The sequence below is a fragment of the Ascaphus truei genome, chromosome 3 (genome assembly GCF_040206685.1).
Source record: "Ascaphus truei isolate aAscTru1 chromosome 3, aAscTru1.hap1, whole genome shotgun sequence".
Classification (NCBI taxonomy): Eukaryota; Metazoa; Chordata; class Amphibia; order Anura; family Ascaphidae; genus Ascaphus; species Ascaphus truei.
The window spans coordinates 418,958,595-418,986,224 of NC_134485.1; the positions used below are offsets into that span (position 1 = coordinate 418,958,595).

The 27,630-nt window shown below is 47.3% G+C and overlaps 1 protein-coding gene across 1 annotated transcript in view; it reads right to left on the reverse strand.

Moving 5' to 3' along the window:
- Nucleotides 1–4,313: 4,313 nt before the first annotated feature.
- Nucleotides 4,314–27,630, reverse strand: part of RAB6A (RAB6A, member RAS oncogene family) — a 95,127-nt gene continuing 71,810 nt past the window's right edge. The window contains exons 7-8 of the mRNA XM_075592737.1: nucleotides 10,825–10,891; nucleotides 4,314–5,661 (exon numbers count right to left, since the gene is read on the reverse strand). Of these exons, the coding sequence (XP_075448852.1) occupies nucleotides 5,597–5,661; nucleotides 10,825–10,891 (132 nt within the window). The 3' untranslated portion in view covers nucleotides 4,314–5,596. The remainder of the gene's footprint in view (nucleotides 5,662–10,824; nucleotides 10,892–27,630) is intronic.

Here is a 27,630-nt window from a genome sequence, read left to right on the forward strand (position 1 = left end):
TAGGTAAAGTAACCAGTAAAGGACAGACGCTCCCACACCTGCTGCACGAGATCCTCGGATTGTAGTCTCCTGGGCCCATGCTCGTCTCCACACCAAATTACTCCATGCACCGTCTGGACACTGCACCATTGATTTCCCCCCGTCTCAACAGAATGTTAATGCAAATTGCTATTATTGATTTGGACTGTATCCCCCATCCTCCCCATTTTACTTTTCTGTACCCCTCCCAACGATTTCGGTTTCCCCTCCTTCCCCTTGTGAAACTTTAAAAACTAAGTTTATAAAAAGAATGAATTTTTATTTTTTAAATGCATGTCCGTATATGTACTGAATGTACGGAGCTTGTGTGATGCAGATTGGATCAAACTTGGCAAATTATTGTAATGCATTTTTTTTTTTTTAAATACAAACGTGATGTGCACAAGACAACTTGTATACAGCTCACAATAGGTGTCTGGGGACTCTTCGAATAAGCGCTCCCCCCAAATCGCTGGGGGAGAAAAAGTTGAGTCACTTTGATACTGTAGTAAATAAGGAGGGAGAGGGAGAACGATGCCTTTTATTGGAACAAGTAGTTGAAATGCTACAAGCTTTGCAACTGCTCACCTCCAGACTCGATGAAGGACCCTGAGAGGTTGGAAAGCTTGTAACATATCAACTGCTTGTTGGTCCAATAAAAAGGTATCGTACCCCCTCCTCCCGCTCCCTCCTTTGTTATTTTACTACATGGAAGAAAAGACCAACACTGCTACCCACCCTTCTGTGCTTTGATGTTGTTGATATTTCCTAAATGCCTCTCTAAGCATCAAAGGTCCGTTGTGACGCCTTGTATGCAAGCCCCCTTAGTCTCAAAGGATGTTTGTTCTTAAGCTCAAGGTGAAAACATATACTGCAGGGCCCCGCTTCTCGGCGTTCCGCCGATACCGAGAAGGGGGCCGCCATCTTTGATTCCCAGTCGCGCATGCACAGAAAGGGCGGTTGCGCCCGGCGCGCATGCGCAAACCGGTCTGCGCGCGCAGACCATAGGCCGCCCATGCGCAGAACGACAAAAACGCCGTTCTGTGCATGCACAGAACTGAAAATCGCCGGATCCGCTTTCCGGCGATTTTCACTATACGGCGGGCCCCGCCGTATACCCGGGGCCCTGCTGTATCTATGTACTGTAGCGATAGTTGTTAAATCTATATAATTCAGTTATAACTGCAACATCAACTCATTATGGCTACATAAAGTGGAATACACACGTCAGGGCTGTATTGAGTTTTATGTAGCTTTTATTCTTAGCAGAAAGACTGTTCCAATTAAAAAAAAATGAAATCATTATGAACAAAAATGTACACTTTACGAACCCAAATCAATGTACAGTATGTGAAAACACCGACTAGAGGTCGGACTGGTCGATTCACAGCTGGAACGAGCCGGACACGAAGAGAACCAATGCAGAAGAAGCAGCAGTTTTTACTTGAAGAGGTTTATTGTAATGAAAGCAGATCCCTTCTGTCTTGTTTAATTGCTATATTATGACATGCCATATCAGAAAAGAAAGTCTTAGCAATTACACCATAAACAACATTGCATTATATAACAGCTTCACATCCCAGCTTTCTCCCTTTTTCCCTATTTTATTTGATTTGTCTCTCCAAAGACATAACACTTCATTCCAGTTCAAGAGTCCTTGCCCTTTTCCTGACAGAGCGAGAGAGAGCTCTTTCATCCTTTCTGGCAGCAAAGTGGTTAGAATTCTGTCATTCGTGCGTCTGCCCAATAATGGTAGTTTACCTTTTGGGTAAAAGGTAAATCACTGCCACAATAGCCTTCTCTTTAAAATCGCACATAAACCTATTTTGTGTATCAGCCCCGCCTACAAAATATGCAGCATTGATATCGGATTTCCCCCCCATATATGTGACCCATTCAATTTTTTTTTAACAGCATCCAAAAATTGCACCTTTGGGGCACTCAAATGTATAGAGTTGGATAAGGTATTCGGTCCAATTGATAATTGAAGTTATAGTAAGGGGTTCAAATTGTATAGCAAGGTTTCAAATTCTGTCCTTGAGGACAACCAACAGGCTAGATTGTCTCAAATTACCATTTAATTAAACTAGCTCTAATTTAGTGTTACATGCTTATGTTTTTGTTGCCCTGAAAACATGGCCTTTTTGGTAGCACTTGTGAGTTAAAGTTGGGGAGAGCATGTTTTCTTTAGTTTCTGGAACTAAACGTTGGGAGCCCCTATAGAAACAGGTTTGCTCACAACTTTAAGCCAGAGGTTCTCAAACTATTGCAGCTACAACTACTACTTAATTCTGTTCCTCGATATATGTATATACATGTACAATATTGCATCTAAAACTAAGCATCTACTAGTAATAGGAAGTGTAGGAGAAATTCAGGGTCCACAAAACGCAGTTTGAGAACCTTGGCATTAAACTATGTTATCAAATCTGACCAGGGGTATCCCATAGAGCTGAACCACACTATTTTGTTCCAAGAACCCCCCAGTTCCCAAGATATTTGCAACTATGTCACTCAGCATTGCATTCTTGTCTGGAGCAATATGACCGACCTAACCAGTCTTACTCCAGCGAGCCAATAGAAACCTGCAACATCATTGCGATATGACATCGTTGCGGTCTACTGGGGCCATTTTGATTTCCCAGCATGGGAGAACACTGAACCTAAACCGGTTAGTATCTTGGGAACCAGGGGGTCCCCATCAGCTGCAAATAGCGGCGGTTCAAATTCTGTTAAAAAAACACAAAACAAGAAAAATAAAAAGTATCCGGGATTGCTGCTTTAACCCTTCTGGTGCAAGAAAGGTACATCGGTGCCATGGACATTTCAGTTCCAGGATCAAGTGCCGTCTTGTGTGACTGTCACGACGTCGCAACCCGTCTTGAATGTGCTAGCTTCTGTGATGTCCAGTGATCACCACTAGGGCACATTAAAGGTTAAAATGAGCATTAGGGATTTTAAGAGCACGATCTAGTATTTGCCTCAAAAACGTCGTTGGGTAAGATGGCGCCTTTGAACATAGGAAAGTGTTCCCGTTTGGATGTGGACCAGAGTCAACATTACTTAGACATCAACTGTCACAGTAGCAAGTTCTTCCCATTTCCCTGGCCTTGTGTGTATTGTCACCTTTCCTCTGGCAGAAAAGTGGCTAAGATCCCCTCTGTCCTGTAGTAAAGTACTCTACATCATACAATAATCACAAGTAAGTTCACAATGACTACAGATATCGTGCAAATTCTGCTGTACACACTAGTGGCAGTAAGAATTGATGCAGCTATACAGATTTGTTCCCCTTCCCTAAAACCAGTTCACACGATTTTTCACCAGTTCACATTTCAGGGCCGCAAAACTTCTTATTTACATGCAATCCTCTTCACCTCTGCTGCTGGAGGTGCCGGTCTGCAGCGGAGGCTACTGAAAGGCCAACGCGTTTCGAGAGCTGACTTACATTCCGTGTTATTGGATACCAAGTACTGGATATTAGCATTACAAGTAATTACATAAAACAAAGCTTATAAATATCAAAAAGATTAAATAAAGTTAGCTAAAAGTTACTGGTTACATACAGCACCAGGTGCATCAAGAGATGTTGTAGCAAACTATACACAGATGAAGCAAAATAAACATGGAAGACCCAAAATAATAATACAAAATCCCATAAACTAAGGCATTGGATACTTTCTTACCACCTTAATTTACTGGCCATGCTAGCCCTGTCTCCGACAGACAAATCAGAACAGATCGAGCAATGCAGTACTAGTGCTGTGCAATGTCATCTATTCTGGCTTTTGATGCAGGCAATTGTGTATTATGGCCCAAATTTACCAACGGTTGGATAAGGCTTAGCACTGCTTCCTAAATATGGCCCTGTGTTTACCGGTTTGAAGCATAGCAAACATAGAAGGGGCTTCTTGTGATCAAAAAACATTTTAACATCCACCGAGATGTTAAATACCTCCCACTTCACCATATACGAAGGGCTTCTACAGCACTATAAAAAGCACATCCAGTACAGTTCTGCAAACACCAGTCATAATTCCGTATATTTAAAAGTTGATACAACTGGTGGATTTGAGAGCCTGAAATGCTGATCTTCTATTAACAGCATCAAAATGGCTCGTTTTCAAATGGCAACAACCAGACCGCTATACGTGCGCAGTCTCAATTATGTAGATTACCGTTACATATCAGCACGATATCTGTTTCCATGGCATCTATCTAATGTGGCATAAGGGGACGTCTCTAGGTGTTGAAAGATTTCCGTAGTTATAAAAAAGACATACAGTAAGATACAGTTGACTGGATTTCGTTTCTTTTAATACCAAGATAAATAATTTACCTTTATTGGTGTTCTACATAAAGGACAGAAGACAGTGTATGTAGACCAGAAATGTCGGTTCTCTTGATTAAATTGGTTTTACATGTCTGTTTATAATAGGTGACGTGATTACTCCTGTGTTGCTGAAAGAGCCTGCTGATGTATTGCAGACACTCCCTTAGCAAAAGGGTTAATATGCTACAATTAAAAAGGAGGCAGTCCTATTGGACTCGTATCTGCGGTTTTCATACCATATCAGCCCAAAAAGCAGGTTGTTCCCTTCTCAATTTCAATTGCTATAGGGTGCAACTATAACAGAGGGGAGAGCCATCCCCCCAGCACAGATACGGCTGTTTATTTACTTACAGTAGGTTGAGTCAACCCGTATTAAATTGACAGCACCCTACTGCTCGACAAAAAAAGAAGAAATTATTCTTAGTGATTCTACTCTGCGGCTTTACAAAGTGCATTATTTGTATTTTATTTAAAAAAAAAAAAAGAGAAAATGTTAATAAAAGGATAACTATTTAAAGTAGCAGTTCACAAGTCACATATGAACACGCTGCAATATAAAACAATACTGAGTATGACCACACACATCAACGTTATGCTTGCTTATTATTACTTGAGCCCACCTATATTTACCTCTGCAGATCCCCACTGATCTTTAGACGCAAAATGGTTTCAGCGCATTACCGAGTGAATGCAAATACACTAGGGAAACAGAGTTTGGGGAGGTTGACCTATAATGTATGTACAGTATACTGGAATAACAGGGATAGGCATCGCAGAATATCAAAGCAGCAGACCTGCAACCAATATAGTGTGTACTGTCATTGAGAAGGAGCTTTGGATATGGAAGTGTCCAGAGATACTCAGTATCGTAATATGGTGCAGGAGTTCTATTTCAGAGAACAAGGTTAAAGGTTTCTCTGCGACCTTGAACTTCGGCTTTAAGATGGAACAATAAAAGGCAGATTTATTTATTTTTTTTCTTTTCACATGTGTCGTTTAAATATTGAAGACACGGATATATTTTAATGTGCCTGTGAAGCTAAACAGTCGTATGTTCACGAGGACAGCCAGCGACGAAGAGTTGAGAGGTGGGTGGTGGGAGATGGGAGAGGGGGGCAGAGGAGGGTCAAGCCAATATTCACACTGCTGTTAATGATGAGTTAAGAGGGGGTTCGGGGATGAAAGAGGTCTGATGTTCCGGGAGGGAGGGGACGTGATGGAAATCCCGCAGAGGGATAGGTGGCATTAACAGGAGCAGCCTCCTTCGCTGACGGGTTGTTCTTGAGGCTTTTCCAGTTTGATGTCGATCACTGAAAGAAGAGCGGGTTAAGGACAACAGCAGTGCTGTGGAGGGCAGGGTATATTATACTCCAAAGGAGCCGCGCTCTGAACTGGCTACACCCAAAAACTTTCAAGAGCAACCTTAAACAGGTTGATCCAGGGGTGGCCAACTCCAATCCTCAAAGGCCACCAACAGGTCAGATGTTAAGGATTCCCCTACTTCAGCACAGATGGCTCAATCAGTGGCTCAGTCATTGACTGAACCAGCTGTATTGAAGCAGGGAAATCCTTAAAACCTGACCTATTAGTTGCCCTTGAGGACTGGAGTTGGCTGCCCCTGGTTTAAGCAGTCGAGACAAGTTAACGGTGTAAATGGCTTCCTTAAAAAGATCCAATCCCTCCCAAATAAAGTTTACTGGTTTGCTTCTTGTGTAAAAAAAATAAATGGTCTGTTTCTATTTTCGTTGAGTCGATTTAACTCGGTCATCTTGTAATTGTCGGTCTCTCTCAACTACAAAACAAAAAAGAAAGAGACTCTGAATGAGCAATCTCCCCGCTTATCCCAAAAAAAGCTGTTAAGATTCTAAAATCATCACAAAGCATCTGGTGAGATCAGTAACCGTTACAATATGAAAAATACTTAATACGTCTGATTTCTCATTAACCCTCATGCACGCCTCTATGTTCCCTGTACGTGGAGGGCTGGCATACCAGTTATAGATGCACAGGGAGCATTATATAGTACTCGTGTTCATGGGGGGCAGGCTGGGATCAGAGCCTTGTCACTTATGCACGTGTCACTGGGGCCGGTTGAAAACACTTGATCGCTATCCCAAGCAATCATGCTTGGCAGCTAAACAGTTAAACTACACTTAACCATGCCACCGACATTAGTTCATTCAAGTCCTAGGACTGCCCCCAAAAGGGCTCTTTTTTTTTTTTAAATAAGTCACATGAGTTTATATTAAGTGTATTAAAGTTCTATGTACTTAAAAATTTCAAAAAAGTAGAACAGGGCGTGGTTGTGTTACCCCGGGAGGCTCCTGCATCACAGATTATTGTAACGTCCCAATTTTCAGCTATCCGGGAAAATACAATTTCATTATGTAGCAGCACACAGACATAACAAAAAAGGATTATTTCTATCCACAAACAGCGGCCAGTGCGGGGATTGGGGAGGCCGCAGCGGCCAGTGCGGGGATTGGGGAGGCCGGAGCGGCCAGTGCGGGGATTGGGGAGGCCGGAGCGGCCAGTGCGGGGATTGGGGAGGCCGGAGCGGCCAGTGTGGGGATTGGGGAGGCCGGAGCGGCCAGTGCGGGGATTGGGGCGGCCAGAGCGGGGATTGGGGAGGCCGGAGCGGCCAGTGCGGGGATTGGGGAGGCCGGAGCGGCCAGTGCGGGGATTGGGGAGGCCGGAGCGGCCAGAGCGGGGATTGGGGAGGCCGGAGCGGCCAGTGCGGGGATTGGGGAGGCCGGAGCGGCCAGAGCGGGGATTGGGGAGGCCGGAGCGGCCAGTGCGGGGGATTGGGGAGGCCGGAGCGGCCAGTGCGGGGGATTGGGGAGGCCGGAGCGGCCAGTGCGGGGATTGGGGAGGCCGGAGCGGCCAGTGCGGGGAAGCAATGTGTGTGGCCAGCGTGAGCGAGCGCCTGCACCTGTGCAGCGCTGAGCTGTTTGCAGAGATAGCAAATTTGAATTTGTCGCTTGCAAGCGCGTCACGTGAGCGGTTTGCCCAATGAGGGCGAACCAGCTCCGTGACGTCGTGGCCGCGCCCCCAGGCGAGCGCGCACCTAGCCAGCCACAAATCGCCTGGCCGAGCAGGGCGCAGCGCACGAGCGCCAGCTCCCTGCCTGGCCGCAGCCTAAACCCTCCCTACTGCTTTTTCTGTTTACTGTTTCCTCACTCCTTTGTGAACGTCTCTGTTCTCTCCAACTTCCCCACTCCCCACTGCACAATTATTTATACACCTCTCTCCCAGCAACTTCTGTATCCCTCAATAAAAAACACCCACACAAATCCTCTATTCACACCTTCTATCTACTCCTTCCTGCTGCTGGGGATCTCCCCTAATCCTTAATACAGGCATACACACCTGCTTTCTCCCATGCCTCCCTGCCATCTCTTCCCCTGTAAATTGTGTTAACCCTCATTTTAATACTGACTAACCTTAAAACTTGTCCCACAAATCAAGCATCCCAATAGCCTGCACTCATGGTTAATGTCCCACACTCAGTCACTCCTAGCACCCATTGTGACTAAGCACTGCCCTCTACAGCACTTATTCCCTCACCTGCTGTCTCCAAGTTCCCATCAAACCTCTTAGATTGTAAGCTCTTCGGGGCAGGGATTTCCTTTCCTATTGTCTGATTTTGCTGCACTTATTGTATTATTATAATTCCCTGTACTGTATTCTTTGTGAAGCGCGGAATACACTTCTGGCACTATATAAATAAAGACATACAAAACAATACAGGAGACAAAAGATTATAAGAGGTTGGAAGGAATAACAGACTTGACAAGCAGGCAGCATTTCAAAGTCCCCCAAATACAAAGAAAATAGCTTTGGCCTCAGAGGGTTTACAAAGACCCATTTGGTGCTACAAAGACACCAATCGTAAAATTTTCATCAATGGTAAACTACATCCAGAAAAAAAAAAAAAAAAACAGAGCTCGGTCCTTTTACCATTTAGGGAACCAACAGTACAGTATTTTTTATATAGATTAAGTTATAGTGTAGAGCTCTTGCAAAATGTCAGGTTCCTTCAAGTGTCCTGAAGAAAACAACCTATGGAGGTTTTGAAAGCTCTGTACCCTACAATTTCATCTATGAAAAATTCTGGCTCAAACCTACGTGAAATCAAAATGTATCGTGGAAATGCATACAAGTGGCTTAGGCAAAAATTAAATCAGGACGAGCACTTTATATATCCATGGATTAGACCAAGAAAGTAGTTAACGTTTAAATAATGTGTGAAAATATAAATGCCAAATCACAACCACGCTCTGCTTACACAGAGACTGCAGGTGAAGTATGATGTCACCTTTCATTTCTATTCATTACCCAGCTGCTCACCCGGGCAGTAAGCTGAACGCGCAGAGCAGGCTTTGATTAATTAACGTTATTTCAGGAAACACACTATACCTCTAACGCAGTAGGGAAGGTCTCCTGTCCTCTGTTCATCATTATTATTGCCATAAACACTGGCATGTGCACTGCACATCAAACAGCAGTCACAGAGACGTAAAGGAGGATTTATAATGAAACACGCAACTTTCTCCCTGAACTGTGAAGCTGGACGCCCAAGACCATCTCTTTGTTACCCTGCACCAAGTGGTTCAGAGAACATTTATTAGCTAACACGCGTTAAATCAACAATATGCGCGGTTTGCTGCCTGGGACAGAGATTTGTACCAATGATGCACTAATATAATAACTTTATTTCATATAGCGCTTTTCTCCCAATGGGACTCGAAGCGCGTCACAATTACAGTACAGTGCGCGGTGCGCAGCACATAGGGTTCCCTGCCCAGGTGACCTTGCAATCTATGATTTTGGTATCGGAGGCACAGGGAGATAAAGTGACTTGCCCATGATCACAATGAGCCGACACCGGGAATTGATCCAGGTGCCCATGCGTTAAACAGTCATTATTTACACTCCTTTAATCGCTCCTTCTCCACTAGAGGGAGAAGCATCCATTCTTTTGGAATAGACAAGCAAAAGAAGGGGAGGGGGCTACCGCACTATTTCACCTGCGGGGCGGGGGCCTCCTGCAATGTCTGTGGGTGCCTGTATTAATGTGCCTTGGGATACCGGAGCTTCTCTTGAAGGAAAGAACCAGCAGCATATCCTATGTGCGGGCATAAAAGCCTTCCTGACTCAATCATTTTAGCGAATTAAAGAAGCAGGTCCCATGAAATGGCGCATTATTTTTTTTGCTCTCTCCTATTATAAATCACCTGAACTTGGGGTCGCTTGATGCAAAACTGCTGAATTCTTGTATCCGTGGACACCCATAACAGGTTCGCATTGGCTGCGATTCCCTGGAGTACGGGGTAGTCGGCTTGCTGGCAGTGGATCTTTCGGGCAGCAAGAAGGCATTGCTATGATGAGCAGCCCACTCTTCCTGTTGTCTGGCACCCCATATGAGAACAGGAACTTCCCCAGTAAATATCTCCCAAACAGAAGGTCCCTGGTGGTGAGGGACCAGGTTACATGCTGCATGCCTCACCGGCGGTAGTGATGGGCTTTTTTTTTTTTACAGATTTGGATCCGCCACATTTTTTGTTTATTATCACTAACCATCCAATCCGCAGATTCCGCAATCCATTGGAGAATTCTAAGAGCGCAATTCGCGGATTTCTGTAATCCAACGGTGGAATTTCAGGGTAATATTATCGGTTTACGGAGGATTTTTGGATGGGAAGAATCCGTGCGGATTGGATCCAATGGCGGTTTTGGATTAATCTGCACAGATTGAAACGGGAACAACCCGCCGGCGGGTTTTTCACCGCGGAACGGATTTTTATTAGAAAGCTCGGACAGTTCCGTTTCGCCCATCTCTACTCGCTGGTGTTTATAGAAAATAAAAAGTTCGTTATAAGAGTGACACGTCACAGCACATAAGCAGAACAGAACACCAACTGCTTTTAACTACAATGACTGCTATGCAATAGCATGAGAATAATGCCGCTCAATTAAAGCAGCAAACCCCCTAGAAGCCTATATGAGTTTAACGCATTCGGGCCCAGATCCATGAAAGGGTGCAAAGCTTTAACTCACCTGCTCCCATTCATATGGTATCTGGCTCTTAATATTAATAAATTATCCCCTGAGCATTTCCTGCCTTTAAAAAAAAAAAACAACAACTTTAGAAAGAATGGTTTTCTTAATTTCTAGCGCCAGTTTACCATGATAAACTGACACTGCGCTGGGGAAAACGTCCAGTTTGAGGTTCCAGACACTTATCACAACGGCTTATTATTTCTCCTGAATAAAGCATTGGATTTTTACAATAAAAACATCAACTGTAAAGAGAGATATATAGATATAGATAAGATATAGATATATATGGTGCAGGAAAATGAACAGCGATCAGCGCTGACTGCTACTTTTAAAGTTGGATTTTGAAAGGCGGAAGTGGGAAATAAATCTGTAAAAAAAAGTTTCAAACCCCGCGCCCAGAAAAAGGATACTGTCTTCTCTGCTTTTGTCCTGTGAACTTTCCATCCCAGGCAAGGCAGCTGCCACACGTCGGAAGAGCTGGAAGAGACAGAAACCCAGATTATAGATGTGGCATGGTTCTTTTGTGGTATGGGAGGTACAGAATATACTTGTACTGACTCAAAACGCTGTTCAATGAATATTAAACGAGCCAAAACTATTGTGAGCCCACTTTTTGATTCCTTCCTGGCTGTGCTCAAAGATGCTGGGGTGGTGGGGGGAGGTTTGGGGATTAGAGGGACTCATTGATGATGGCAATTAACAGCACAAATGCCTGGAGCATTATTTAAGATTAAACAGTCACACAAATAGACAGAACATTAGTATGTGATCTAATTTAAAATATTAAATCACTGAACCTGGTCATGCTGGTCTAAAATACTGCAATTAACTGGAGTATTAATTCCAAGTACAAAAGCACCATATAGCAATTAGAAGAATCCCAATAAACATTCCCGTCTTGCTTTTTAGCTGCCCACCCCCATTACATTTTAACCATCACTAGGGAGTCCTTGTCCTAAATAAGGGGTTTCTATTGGTGTTTAGTACACTATATTATGGGTGAGCAGATATAATGGTATGACTTGTGCCCTGATTTAAATGTACTGCAATACCCTCCAACTGAGAAATATGTATCTGTTGGTTTCCACAAAATATCACCAATACAGTAGGGCCCCACATTTCGGCGGCCCGCTCATACAGCATGCGCAGAAGAGGGAATTGCAGGTCTGCACATGCGCAGAAAATCGCCGGTTCCACTTTATGGCGGGTCCATAGAACGGAACCCGCCGTATTAGTGGGGCACTACTGTATGTATTATTTCCCATTCACGAAAGTGTTTGTTTTTTTTTTTTTTTTGTCATAGGTGATGAGCAGTTCACAAACCTCACAGAGCACTTAACCCGTTAAGTTTGTTACCTAAACAAACGAAAAAACATTCGTAACACCATCTCCAACAAACTCGCCTCACAAATCAAGCATCCCAACAGCACTCATGGCTACTGTCCCACACCCACAGTCACTCCTACCACCCATTGTGGCCACGCACTGCACTTATTCCCTCACCTGCTGTCTCTGTAAGTTTCCCATCATACCAGTTAGATTGCAAGCTCTTTGGTGCAGGGATTTCCTTTCCTATTGTCTGATTTTGCTGCACTTATTGTATTATAATTCCCTGTACTGTATTCTTTGTGAAGCGCTGGGTACATTTTTGGCGCTATATCAATAAAGACATACACACCGACACACACAGACACACCATCTCCCCTCCCTGTTCAATGCTAGTTTCTGAATTCTAAATACATTTATTGCTTAGACCTGAAGTGTCAACTTTTTCTTCAACACCAACATACTGAAATTGGCATATGCAATCATTTTATTACACCACACAATGCAGTCAATCTGGGTGGTCTCAATCCGTTACGGCTTTCATCAGTCTTTTCCTCCTCCGTTGCTCAGACTCTCTAATCATTAGCTCTGGATCTCATGTAGCGGGAGCTGCAGATTTAGATCATCTGCTCATGCCTTCATCAAAGCCACTAAAGCATTAATTACAGCAGATTTCCGTGCATCAAGCATATGTAAACACTTGCAGCCTTCATAAATTGTATCATGTATGCACCTTGAGGAAGCATAGAGACTGCCCTGATGTGTCCATTGTGGCGGTAGGGAGGGTTTGGCCCGGGATTAACGGGGTTACCCCCCAAGGGCCCCCCCTCTAACCTCGCCAGGGAGACAAGGGGTTAACTGGGCTGAGGCCCAGAACTGTGACTTAACCCTTGCAAAATAACATGAAAATGCTTATTCCCCTGTGTAAATGATGTTGTTGCTGGATCAGGGTCTGCATAACCCACCCACTGGGACTTAAGGGGTTAATGAGCTACAGTTTAAGGAAATCCCACTGTATTATGTCCTCTAAGGAAATCTGGACTTCAAAGGGTTAATTGAAGTTGAATGTAAACAGAGAAGGTTTTAGAACCCCACATGATAGATGCAGATGGGGGAATGCAAGCTTTTGCCTAAATATTGGTTCTCTGTGTTTTAAAACTGCCCTGCAGTTGATTTTGTCCTGGGATTTAAACCCAGGTTGGTGACAAAAGGCAGAATGCCTGTCTTTGTAATGCATGAGGAGCCAAATGGTGCCTCATATGAGTATTCACTGGAAGTGTATATCAACAGAGAGGTGTGATACATCGCCCTGATCAATAGGTAACTGACCTAATTGGTTATGCGAAAAGCAAAAGCCCACTTCAAAAGGTTTATTGACGTGGCCAGTAGGATGCTAAATAGGATATTCTGCTAGATTTGAGCCTGGCTTCCCAGGGGAATTGTTTATGCGGGAAGCAGGCAAAAGGAAGGGAAGGGTTTGTTATTCACACCTTCCAGCAAAAGGTATTCCCCAACAGGATATCAAAAGTGGGTAACTTTATTAAATATAAGGATACTATGAGATGTCCTTGGCTGAACCGGCTAAGAATTACATAAGTGTATTGGCGAGAGTAAGCCGATCTTGGGAAGTCTAAACATTGAATATGTAACTGCTGCTAAATGCCAGATATTAATATCTCTATTAATGTTCATATTACAATGTAATTTTTGGTCTTCCTACGAGCGTCAGGTGTCCCAGAATGCAGTAATATATCTCACCTGACTGCATGTATTACGGAGCGGAAGTTATGCAATGATTTGCAGTAAATATGAACTTTTGGTTAAGTCTGAGACCCCCCAGAGTTCTACTGCAGATGTGCCAGCTAGCAGGGGGGCCTGTCCTAAAATGTGTTCCCCCACCAAAGATTGGCTGGAGATAATTGCAAACCAATCCCAGGGTCTTAATGTTACAGATAGAGGGACAAAGGGTTTATAACCTGCTGTTTCCCATCTATCCTTTGTCTTCATTTTTGGTCGCCATGCAATGTCTTGGGCTGATTGCTGGATGAAACTGCCAGTTCAGATGGGACTGTTTTCATTATTTTCATCTTTTACGTAAGTGTCTATATTTTGCCTGTTATTGTATAATCTGTTGTGTTCACCTTTATCAAGGAATAAATTCTATTTATCATATCTAAGTCTCGTCCCAGTTCAAACCCAGGTATATATATATATTTATATATATAGTTTTTGGTGTAAAATTACAGCCTGTCGCAAGCTCTCGTGACAGGCTTGTAATTAACTGGTGGCAGCTGGCGGGACCGAACTGGACCTGGATTACAGTATTCTGCGGGGTACTGTGATCCAGTGGGAACTTGATGGTAATTGCAAGTTCCTGGGACTAAAGATATTGAACACACAGTGTACAACATATAACACAAGATATGGCACCTCCTCACTGTTCCCCTACTTGTGAGAAGCATTTCCTCCAGAACCAAAGTGCCGGCCATCCGTCTGACTGGAGCCGGGCACTGAGACCAGAGGAGTGCATCAAGTCGGCGCGGGGAGCAGCAGCCAGCAAGGCTGAGAGAGAGACAGCAATGGGTGAGCATGAAACCCGGCAGGCTGAGCAAAGATCCACAGCTGCAGCTGCTGTAACCATCACACCGCCCGGAGAGCAGGGAAGGGACCCAACTCCGGGACGGCAGAGACTTGTGGAGGGAGCGGGTGGTCTTGCACCAGGAGAGGTATTGGCCGTTGCGGCGGCCAGTCCATTTTACCCAGAATTGCTGGCCCTGATGTTTGCGCAGGGAGAGATGTCCCCGGCTGAGCGGCTCGAGCAGCTGAAGCTGGCGATGATCCGACCCACTTATCCCCTCCCAGAGCCCGGCGCTCAGGCAACTCCGCTCTGGACTCCGTTGCCCCTTGCTGGGGTTAGTCCACCGGTGGCGGAGAAGCACCGGCAGCTGCTGCGGCACTGCCAACAAATGGGCCACAATAATGCCCAGTGCCCTGACCGTGCGCGGTCAGGCGAAGAAGCCCCTCAGGGCCAACGCTCACGAGCTGCGGAAAAGATGACCCAGTTAGCGGCATCCTCTGATGGCTCCCGCCCAGCCGGGGCGACAACCCTCCTCGGGACGTCTCCTGGAGAACCTGGACGGGCTGCATCAGCAACAGTGGCGGAGAGCAGCGGCCATCCACCTGATCCCGGCGGAGAACCAGCGGCGGCAGCAGAGAAGACACCGCCACTCCGGCATCCTGCCGGCGGCAGTTTTATTCGGGGGGAGGGACAGGGTTTGCGGGAGGGGGTTATTTTACCAAGTTTGCATGGAGCTGAGTTCCTCCACAAAGACCTGGGACCCTTGTCCTGCACCGTTTTACCTGTACCCAACCCGGGCGCTGTTGCGGCAGTGGCCCGGTGCTGCCCAGCCCAGATGGGGCCGGCGGCGGCCGCTCCAGTCCCCCTGCAATTGGGACCAACGAAGGCGGCGGTCTCTGCGGGGACCAGCAAGGTAAGCCAGACCAAGTCGCAGACTGACTCTGACTTATGTTTCCCTATGACTGTACCCTGTTGTTTCACTCTAGGGGTGACTGGGGGGTGGCAGGAGATAGGGGCACCAGGGGAGGGGAAGGAAGGGCAGCTGGTAGGGCAGTCAGGATTCCCCATTACCCTGGCGGGGCAGCAAGGGGACTCTCAGTTAAGAGCCCCACTGTTGCAGCCTTGCTCTGGGCTGGAGGTATCAGGGGTTGTGGCAAAGTTAGACCACCCCCAGATTACCTGCCAGCCAGGAGCTAAGGTGGGTGCATCTGCACCAGCAACCCTGAGCTCACCTCCGGTAATGGGGGCACAGCTTCAGGGAGAGGGGCTCGCCCCGTTAGCACCCAGCTCTAGGGTAGGATTGCCTGGGAGAGGGTTGGGTGGGCCAGTGGGAACCGGGGAGGGAAGGCAGCAAGTGAGCCAGCCAGATTTCCCCATTACCTTGGCGGAGCAGCAAGGGGACTCTCAGTTAAGAGCCCCACTGTTGCAGCCTTGCTATGGGCTGGAGGTACCAGGGGTTGTGGCACAGTTAGACCACCCCCAGATTACCTTCCAGCCAAGAGCTAAGGCGGTTGCATCTGGAGAGATGCCCCTGGGCTCATCCCCGGTAATGGGGAGACAGTGTCAGGGAGATGGCCTCACTCAGGTGTCCCTAGGGTCCAGGCTAGGATTAGCTAGGGAGAAGCGGAGTGAGGGGAGGCTGCAGGTAGGTAGCCAGCAGCAGATCTCAGTGAGAGAAGGAGGGCTAGTGGTAGCCAGGGAGGGAAAGCATCAGGTATTGCAGCTAGAGTTTCCCGTTACCCTGGCAGAGCCCCAGGGGGTTTCTCAGATCAGCAACCCCCTGTTGCAGCCTAGCTATGGGCTGGGGGTATCCGGGGCAGTGGCAGGCTTGTGCCACCCCAGGGATACCTGCCAGCCAAGCGCTAAGGCGGTTGCATCTGGAGAGATGCCCCTGAGCTCATCCCTGGTAAGGGGGAGACAAGGTCAGGGAGGTAGGTGCACTCAGGTAGTTCCAGGGTCTGGGTTAGGATTGCCCAGGGAGGAGAGGAGTGCAGGTGGGCTGCAGGGAGGTAAGCAGCAGGCTGAGGTGCTGGGCCTAGGGGAGGCTAGGCAGGGAGGCACCGTGGAGCAGGGGGAGATAGGAGATCAGTGGGGTGTGAGGCAGCTGGCAGAAGCTAGGGATGGGCTAGGTAGGCAGAAGGTCCCTTGTTCTGACTGGCCAGGAGTGACCCCTCTGACAGAAACCCCTGGGTTCCCAAAGGAGAGGCTGTGGGTAGATAGGCAGCCAGGGAGGAGAGTCATGAGTATCGCGGAGCAGCTACAGGGTGGCACAGAGCCAGGGCAGGTAGAGTCCCTACAGAATAGTGACATAACCCTGTCCCAGACTTGGTTGACAGGAAAGCGACGGTCTGTGCTGGATAGCTGGTCTCCTGCAGATGCAGAGACATGCCAGTCTCTGGGCAGTGTGCAGCCTGGACTGCACCGGGGCCCCTTCACCATGGACTTGGTTCCCAAGGCACTGGGTGGGGGGCAGAGGGAGGCAAAGGAGAATGCCCGGCTTTGCAGGAACTGGACTTTACAATCCACTGTGTACTGGTCAATGCCGGAGGACAATTTTGCCAGGCCAATCCCTCAGGACGTATTGAGTGCGTCAAGAGCGCCAGTGGTATCCCAGGGCCATGGGGAGGCCGCTGGGGTACCAGGGGCCCTTGAGCAGGGGAGGTGTGGCGGTAGGGAGGGTTTGGCCCGGGATTAACGGGGTTACCCCCCAAGGGCCCCCCCTCTAACCTCGCCAGGGAGACAAGGGGTTAACTGGGCTGAGGCCCAGAACTGTGACTTAACCCTTGCAAAATAACATGAAAATGCTTATTCCCCTGTGTAAATGATGTTGTTGCTGGATCAGGGTCTGCATAACCCACCCACTGGGACTTAAGGGGTTAATGAGCTACAGTTTAAGGAAATCCCACTGTATTATGTCCTCTAAGGAAATCTGGACTTCAAAGGGTTAATTGAAGTTGAATGTGAACAGAGAAGGTTTTAGAACCCCACATGATAGATGCAGATGGGGGAATGCAAGCTTTTGCCTAAATATTGGTTCTCTGTGTTTTAAAACTGCCCTGCAGTTGATTTTGTCCTGGGATTTAAACCCAGGTTGGTGACAAAAGGCAGAATGCCTGTCTTTGTAATGCATGAGGAGCCAAATGGTGCCTCATATGAGTATTCACTGGAAGTGTATATCAACAGAGAGGTGTGATACATCGCCCTGATCAATAGGTAACTGACCTAATTGGTTATGCGAAAAGCAAAAGCCCACTTCAAAAGGTTTATTGACGTGGCCAATAGGATGCTAAATAGGATATTCTGCTAGATTTGAGCCTGGCTTCCCAGGGGAATTGTTTATGCGGGAAGCAGGCAAAAGGAAGGGAAGGGTTTGTTATTCACACCTTCCAGCAAAAGGTATTCCCCAACAGGATATCAAAAGTGGGTAACTTTATTAAATATAAGGATACTATGAGATGTCCTTGGCTGAACCGGCTAAGAATTACATAAGTGTATTGGCGAGAGTAAGCCGATCTTGGGAAGTCTAAACATTGAATATGTAACTGCTGCTAAATGCCAGATATTAATATCTCTATTAATGTTCATATTACAATGTAATTTTTGGTCTTCCTACGAGCGTCAGGTGTCCCAGAATGCAGTAATATATCTCACCTGACTGCATGTATTACGGAGCGGAAGTTATGCAATGATTTGCAGTAAATATGAACTTTTGGTTAAGTCTGAGACCCCCCAGAGTTCTACTGCAGATGTGCCAGCTAGCAGGGGGGCCTGTCCTAAAATGTGTTCCCCCACCAAAGATTGGCTGGAGATAATTGCAAACCAATCCCAGGGTCTTAATGTTACAGATAGAGGGACAAAGGGTTTATAACCTGCTGTTTCCCATCTATCCTTTGTCTTCATTTTTGGTCGCCATGCAATGTCTTGGGCTGATTGCTGGATGAAACTGCCAGTTCAGATGGGACTGTTTTCATTATTTTCATCTTTTACGTAAGTGTCTATATTTTGCCTGTTATTGTATAATCTGTTGTGTTCACCTTTATCAAGGAATAAATTCTATTTATCATATCTAAGTCTCGTCCCAGTTCAAACCCAGGTATATATATATATTTATATATATAGTTTTTTGGTGTACAATTACAGCCTGTCGCAAGCTCTCGTGACATCCATGAGCATGGAACAGCAAACAGTCTGTAAGAGCTAGATGTGCTGCCTTCAAGAGCTTATACAGAAGGATAAAGGGACTTGCCCAAGGTCAGATAAAGGGACTTGCCCAAGGTCAGATAAAGGGACTTGCCCAAGGTCAGATAAAGGGACTTGCCCAAGGTCAGATAAAGGGACTTGCCCAAGGTCAGATAAAGGGACTTGCCCAAGGTCAGATAAAGGGACTAGCCCAAGGTCAGATAAAGGGACTAGCCCAAGGTCAGATAAAGGGACTTGCCCAAGGTCAGATAAAGGGACTTGCCCAAGGTCAGATAAAGGGACTTGCCTAAGGTCAGATAAAGGGACTTGCCCAAGGTCAGATAAAGGGACTTGCCCAAGGTCAAATAAAGGGACTTGCCCAAGGTCAAATAAAGGGACTTGCCCAAGGTCAGATAAAGGGACTTGCCCAAGGTCAGATAAAGGGACTTGCCCAAGGTCAGATAAAGGGACTTGCCCAAGGTCAGATAAAGGGACTTGCCCAGGGTCCGATAAAGGGACTTGCCCAGGGTCAGATAAAGGGACTTGCCCAGGGTCAGATAAAGGGACTTGCCCAGGGTCAGATAAAGGGACTTGCCCAGGGTCAGATAAAGGGACTTGCCCAAGGTCACAATTTGAAACTGGGATTCACTAGCTTTAAAGGCAGCAATGTTACCCCGGAGCTGCATCTTCAGCCCAAATAGGACATTCACTTAATCATGTTTACATTTCGCTACATAGGTAAATTCAGAAAAACACCAGACAAGGTGAGTACAGGCATACCCCGCATTAACATACGCAATGGGACCGGAGCATGTATGTAAAGTGAAAATGTACTTAAAGTGAAGCACTACCTTTTTTCCACTTATCGATGCATGTACTGTACTGCAATCGTCATATACGTGCATAACTGATGTAAATAACGCATTTGTAACATGCTCTATAGTCTCCCTGCTTGCACACAGCTTCGGTACAGGTAGGGAGCCGGTACTACTGTTCAGGACGTGCTGACAGGCGCATGCGTGAGCTGCCATTTGCCTATTGGGCGACATGTACTTACTCGCGAGTGTACTTAAAGTGAGTGTACTTAAAGCGGGGTATGCCTGTACAGGAAACCTTTTTATGCGCCTCTGAGCTCTCCCAACATGCATGTAATACAAATGGGATCTTCTTCATAATGAAATATGAAGAGCTTGATCTCTGATCAGTTTTCCAGATGTCTGTTCGGTTGGAAGCAAAGCCATCAGACCTCGATTGCAGCCATTTCTGCCATGGGAATAATTTATCTCGTACAGAGAATTCTAGCTTCACCCCCAGCAAAGTGAAACCAGATCAAAACAGACCGCTTAAGCTTCCTCAGAATTGGGGGCCTCAAAAAAACATTTACTTGGACTAATAAATACGACTAATCACCCGCTACCTGGCACTAGGGTTAGGCAATAAACCGATATATCGAAATATTGCGATAACAGAATCTCCCAGTGTGCCGATATGGGAGATTACCCGTTATCTCGATAATGATGGGAGCAGTGTAGGTGAGAAAAGGTGAAGTGCAGACAGGGAAAGGGTTTGGGAATGAAGGTCTTTGTTTTCAAAATAAATATATTTTCTTCAGATTTGCAAGAACATTTTTATTTAGATTTACTAAAACTTTTTGATACCATTTTAACAAATGTTCGCGATATATATCGTTATCGTGGTCAGAATTTTGACATCGCCCAACCCTACCTGGCACCAATATGCAGGGATCCAAAAATGTTACTTCCCCCCCCCCCCCCCCACCTTAAAAATTGTCAATTGGCCGCAGCAGGGGCCCAGCACTGGGAAGACTGTGGTAAGGAGTAAAACCGTGTCACTTGTTTTGTGACCAGGCGACTTCTAAGGCCTATATGTTTCAAGAGGGGGAGCAGCATCCGATCTTCCAAGTTGCCCATTTTAAGTGGTATACAATGTGGAGTTAAAAACGGGAGCTGATCAGAAGTGGAATAAAAAGTGGACAACAGCACATCCATTGTCCTTGGATTCATGAGTTGGAAAGGAGGCATCTTCTATCAAAGACTCAAGAAGACAGCAGTCTTCTATCGACATTATAGATCACAACCATTCATTGTTTATTTCTCACATCTTGTGCTTTACCCTTCTTCGAACATCATTTTCAGTGCCCACACCTCAACAATACACTAGTACTGCTACCACTGGCATGCCTCCTCTACTATTTAGATTTGCTCTAACCTCACTTTTTTCCACTACTCTTTTCTGCCATCCTCATTATTCCACCAACTCCGTTCATAAATATCTCCATCCTTCCCCACTTCTCAGTTCCCATTAACCCCTTTTCCATCTGTGCCCTTTGACTCCACTCCGCAATACACCCTGCACTAAAAACACACCCCTACAAATCCTCCTCACACACCTTTCTTTCCATGCTTCTGGGGATCTTTCTCCCAATCCTGGCCCCCATCTAATTTCTACATGCGCTCGCCCTCGCCTCACATCCGTGTACTCATTGTATGAACCCCTCTAAGCTCCAACCTCATACTCATCCCGTCACCCTCCCCTCTCTCTTTCTCCTGTGCCCTTTAGAATGCACGCTCCCTTTCTAACACGTTCCTGTCTGTACGAGACTTCTTTTCCTCTCGCTCTCTGCTCGTCTTTGCTATAACCAAGACTTGGCTCTCTCAGTTCGACTCTGTCCTGGAAGCTGGCCCTTTCTTTCTCCCACACTCCACACCCGGATGGTAGGGGTGGAGGCGTGGGGCTGCTCTCCTCAATCTGCTGTTACCGAACACTTCCTATTTCTCCCTTCCTTTGAGGCTCACACTGTCCGGCTTTTTTTTCTCTTCTCTTTCACCATATAGCAGTCATCTATCTCCCACCTACCTCTACTCATCTCCCTTCTGTCTCTCTCTGACTTTGAATCCTGGCTCCTTTCTCTTCTCCTTGGGGACTTAAACTGTCATATTGATGACCCCTCTCCTCCTTGGGCTTCCCACTTTCTCTTTCGACAATCTCTTCTTTTGGTCTTCACCAATGGACTGCAGCCAGCATCAAGAAGAATGGCCACTAACTGACATCACCAAAAATTCTCTGATTTTTCCATTTCCACATTACCTCTCTGACCATCACCTCATCTCATCTACGCTCTCTATGCTCCACTTCACCTCTATCTACCACTCGTTTCTGCGGGAGACTTGCGTTTTATTAGTCTACTGACTCTTGGCTCCACTTTGCACTCCTCCCTTTCTTGTCTCTCTGCTCCGTTACAGACTCGGGCAACCGAGTCATGAACTACAACTCTGCCCTATCCTCCTCTTGATCTACATTCCCCTTTTTCTCTCTGCCGTTCTCACCCGTTCTCACCCGTCTATTCACAGACCATGGCTAAACTGCCATACACACACATTCCTGTATTCACGCCTCTGAAGCAAATCTTATACCCTTTTGGACTTCCTTCACTACAAATGTATCCTATTTCAACTCTGCCCTCTCCCATGCTAAACAAAACAACTGTCACTAATCAACACTCAAATCTAGCCCACGCTGCCTCTTCTCTGTCTTTGACTCGGTCAACAGACAGTGGTCTGAGTACAGTCTTTCTCCATTTCACCTCAGGATTTTGCCGACTATTTCAAGACAATGGTGGATTCCATTTGTCAAGGCATCCCCTGTGTATCCGCCTCACATAAACTCACAGTTTCAACTCCTCTCTTGGCTCTAGTACATTTCTCACCTCCTTCAAGTATTCAACCGTTATACCAGTGGTTCCCAAACTTTTTCCGTTCAAGGCTCCCCAAGGCGATCAGGATTTTTCCGCGGCACCCAAAGTAAAAACAAAGTTGTATATACATACCTAACAGTTGCAGTGCGCAGTTGGTGTCTCACAGACTCGCCCTCTCACAGACTCGCCCTCTCACAGACTCGCCCTCTCACAGACTCACCGGTTCAGCGTTTAAAAAAAAAAAAAATTGCTGGCCCTTGTTTCCCGCTGCTGGCGGCCCTGATCACGGCGCCCCTCTAGCCAAGCCACAGCGCACCAGGGCACCGCGGCGCACAGTTTGGGAAACACTGATATATAGGGTAAATAAGATATCCAGATCCAGAGTGAGAGACAGAGAGAGTGTAGGGGAGAGAGACAGAGAGAGAGTGTGGGGGAGAGAGACAGAGAGAGAGTGTGGGGGAGAGAGACAGAGAGAGAGTGTGGGGGAGAGAGACAGAGAGAGAGTGTGGGGGAGAGAGACAGAGAGAGAGTGTGGGGGAGAGAGACAGAGAGAGAGTGTGGGGGAGAGAGACAGAGAGAGAGTGTGGGGGAGAGAGACAGAGAGAGAGTGTGGGGGAGAGAGACAGAGAGAGAGTGTGGGGGAGAGAGACAGAGAGAGAGTGTGGGGGCGAGAGACAGAGAGAGAGTGTGGGGGAGAGAGACAGAGAGAGTGTGGGGGAGAGAGACAGAGAGAGTGTGGGGGAGAGAGACAGAGAGAGTGTGGGGGAGAGAGACAGAGAGTGTGGGGGAGAGAGACAGAGAGAGTGTGGGGGAGAGAGACAGAGAGAGTGTGGGGGAGAGAGACAGAGAGAGTGTGGGGGAGAGAGACAGAGAGTGTGGGGGAGAGAGACAGAGAGAGTGTGGGGGGGGAGAGACAGAGAGAGTGGGGGGAGAGACAGAGAGAGTGGGGGGAGAGACAGAGAGTGTGGGGGAGAGAGACAGAGAGAGTGTAGGGGAGAGAGACAGAGAGCGTGTGGGGGAGAGAGACAGAGAGAGTGTGGGGGAGAGAGACAGAGAGAGTGTGGGGGAGAGAGAGAGAGAGTGTGGGGGAGAGAGACAGAGAGAGTGTGGGGGAGAGAGACAGAGAGAGTGTGGGGGAGAGAGAAGGAGAGAGTGTGGGGGAGATAGACAGAGAGTGTAGGGGAGAGAGACAGAGAGAGTGTGGGGGAGAGAGACAGAGAGAGTGTGGGGGAGAGAGACAGGGAGGGGAGAGAGACACGGAGGGGAGAGAGACAGAGGAGAGAGAGAGAGACAGAGGAGAGAGAGAGACAGAGGAGAGAGAGAGACAGAGGAGAGAGAGACAGAGATGAGAGAGAGGAGATAGGGGGGGGGGGGACTGACTGATGGGGGGGGAACTGGGTGAGGAGATGGTGACTGACTGGGTGACTTTGACTGACCAGGTGGGGGTGTGACTGATTGGGGTTTACCTCTGGTGTCACACACACACTCCCATATACACACACACACATATATATACACACACACACCTATATATATACACACACCTATATATATACACACACACACACACACACACACACACACACACACACACCCCCATATACACACACACACACACACACCCCCATATACACACACACCCATATACACACACACACATATACACACACACACACCCATATACACACCCATATACACACACACACCCATATACACACACACACCCATATACACACACACACCCATATACACACACACACCCCCATATATATATATATATATATATACACACACACACACACACACACACACACACACACACACACACACACCCTTTCTCTCCCATATATACATACACACACACACACACACACACACACACTCTACACAGACGGGGAGGGGGGCGGGGTCGGAACAGAGGAAAGGCCGCGACCAGCACCACCACCCGCTCCCCTCCCCCCTCCTCCCACGCAGACAGCGGGAGCGCCAGGGACAGCGGTGGGGAGAAGAAACCCCCCGCTACCACCTCCATGCAGGCAGCGGGAGCACCGGGCACGTGGGGGGGATCAGAGGTAAGCGGGGACCTGAGGGACATCCCCGCTCCTATCTCCTGCCCCGCGGGCTGTCACGCGCTGACAGGGGGAAGCGGGAACCCGAGGGACATCCCCGCTCCCATCTCCTGCCCCGCGGGCTGTCACGCGCTGACAGGGGGAAGCGGGAACCCGAGGGACATCCCCGCTCCCATCTCCTGCCCCGCGGGCTGTCACGCGCTGACAGGGGGAAGCGGGAACCCGAGGGACATCCCCGCTCCCATCTCCTGCCCCGCGGGCTGTCACGCGCTGACAGGGGGAAGCGGGAACCCGAGGGACATCCCCGCTCCCATCTCCTGCCCCGCGGGCTGTCACGCGCTGACAGGGGGAAGCGGGAACCCGAGGGACATCCCCGCTCCCATCTCCTGCTCTGCGGGGTGAAGGGTGCTGCGGGGGGGATGGTGATGATGCGCTGATGCTGCCAGGGGCTGGCGGTTTTGGCCGGGGGAGTGAGGTGTTAGTGCTGCTGGGAGACATGTCTCCCGGTGCTGCACCTCCAGCGCGCGCAGGGAGAGCCGGCGCCGGGTTCAGCGTTTTTTTTTTTTTTTTTTTTTAATTTGCTGACCCTTGTTTCCCGCTGCTGGCGGCCCTGATCGCAGCGCCCCTCTAGCCAAGCCACGGCGCACCGGCGCACTGCGTTATACCATTACACAAAAACAGCACACTTGACCCTACCGGTCTCGCTCCTGCCTTTTGCCTTTAAACTCCTTGAATATCTTGTATTTTCTCGCTTGCTCCATTTTCTTGCCTTCTACGCTCTCCTAGATCCTCTACAATCTTGCTTCCGCACTCCGCTGAAACAACTGCGCCAAAATAACTAATAACCTCCGTGCTGCCAAAGACCAAGGTCATTACACCCTGCTTAGATTACTTGACTTTTCTGCAGCCTTTTATACTGTGGACCACCCTCTTCTCCTTCACCATACTCTTGGTATGTGTAACAGAGCTCTATCGTGGATTTCCTCTTACCTCTCCATCGTACTTTCAGTGTCTCGTTTGCCAACACCTCCTCTGTCGATCGCTCTGTGGTCGTACCCCAGGTGTCTGTCCTGGGACAGCTTCTCTCTAGACACACTCGGTAACCTTATTACATTTCTTGGATTAAGATATCGCCTCTATACTGATGACACAAATTTACCTTTTGACCCCTGACATTACACCTGCTATACAGCCCAAAGTCTCTGAATGTCTACTCTATCATCCTGGACAGCCCTCAGCTGACTCAAACATAACATGTCAAAGATGGAGCTCCTCATACTTCCGCCCATGCCTGGCCCGACTGCCCCCTTCTACATTACTGTTGGCAGAACCATCAACCAGTAACACAAGCACGCTGCCTAGGTGTCACATTTGACTCCTCCACAACATACCTCTTTGCATTAACAATGTAGCTAAAACCGGTTAATTTGGGCTTTGTAACATTGCAAAGATACGCCCTTTCCTCTGTTGCTCTACTGCTAAAACACATGGCCTCATTCTCTCCCGTCTTGACTACTGTAACCCTCTTCAGTCCGGCCTTCCAGCCTCTCACCTGTCTCCCCTACAAATCGTCCTAAACGCTGCTGCTAGAATCAATTTACCCTATTAAAATCTGCCTCAGCATCTCTCCTGCTAAAATCCCTCTCCTGGCTTCCTATTAAACACCATATCACTTACAAAATTCTCCTCCTCTCTTAAGGTTATACCTTACATCTCGGCCGGAATTTCTCGCTATACGCCTGCTCGACTCTTGCGTTCTGCTCAAGAATGTATTCCGTCTACCCATTTGGTATCTAAAGCCCTCCCCCGTCTAAAAGCTCTTACTCATTGCCCCACACCCTCTGCTATGCCCTTCCCCTCAATATCAGACTGGCACCCTCTCTCTGCCCGTTTAAGACCCATCTTAAAGCACACCTCTAATAAAGCATATGGGTAGCTTCGTTGGCTGATACTATGCATCTCATATGCACTGACCTTGACCCCTGACACTTACCAGAACGCCCTCCTACAGTCTCTGTAAGATCACCCTACTTACCACTTAATATTGTAAGATATTCGGGGCAGGGACTCCTTTCCCTATTGTTACTTTTATGGTCTGAAGCGCTTTTTTCCCCAGTATGTGTTATATTATTATGTCACACATATTACTGCTGTGATGTGCTATGTACATGGATGGCTCTAAATAAAGATAGTAGTCCAAGCAAAGCTGCACTCACGATACCAGGTTACAAATCGCCATAGGTGCACAGCAACAATGGTCCCGCTGGATTTCGGAGCCACCGGTGTTATAGCAATAGAAAGAGAGGCACGCCAATGGTCTTCCAAAGATCCCAAACTGTATAGCACAAGCATACATTTCAGTCTGAAACATTGATGCTTGTGCAATGTTATGATCTTCGGAAGAACAGCGGAGTGCCCCTTTTTCTATATAAAGATATACAGACAGTCAACCACTGCTCTGGTTCCAGAAGTTGCGCCGCACAAACCCTTCAGGATTCACATGACTTTGTATGGTTTGACTTCACCCAGCAGATCGTTCTCACAATTTATAAAACATCTCCATACCTTGGTTAAATAAAAATTTAACAAAGAAAACCCCCTTATGCTTAGTACGGACTGGTTGCTGGTTACTAATGTGGGTTAAAGGTCATTTGTGGCAGACGTGAGTTAGAAAGGAAATTGTGTTGTGCTCTACATAAGGAGAAATAATAAATAATTAATACTAATTAGAGATGAAAGTGCATGCGTCACTTGATATAAGGCTGCGGCCCTGCTGGCGCTGACCGCGCTCATGCATGAGCGGTGACGTCACCAGCTCTCCAAGCATGAGCGCCGGGTGTCCTCGCTATTTCGGAAGCACGCGCATTGCGGGCAAATTGAGCGCGCTCGAAAGTTAATTTTTTTTGTTTAGCCAAGCGTGGGTGAGCGTGCGTGCCCTGCACCGCGTGAGCAGGGACTTATATCTATATATGTAAGTAAAAGCAGCAAGCACCAACCGTTCAGCGCAAGCGTGGCCGCAGCCTAATAGTGCAAGTGAAAAAACATATGCAAGTGCGAGTGACAGTTAAAATTAAAAAGTGATAAAAGGGTTGAAAAAAAAAAAAAACTTTCCTTGTAGACAGAGTCTGATGCTAATCCGACGTGATGGTTCAGCATCACAAATCTAAAGTGGATCAAAAAAAGAAAGACGCAAGAACGCAGTGTAGTATTATAAATTGTTTTTAAGTGGTATAACAAAAATGCTACTATACGTACGTGGTGCATTGGTGCTATAAAAACTGTATGAATGATCTCTCCAAGCCAGGACGTAGGACCCTCACAACCGGCACCTGGTCAGGATAGGGTGATG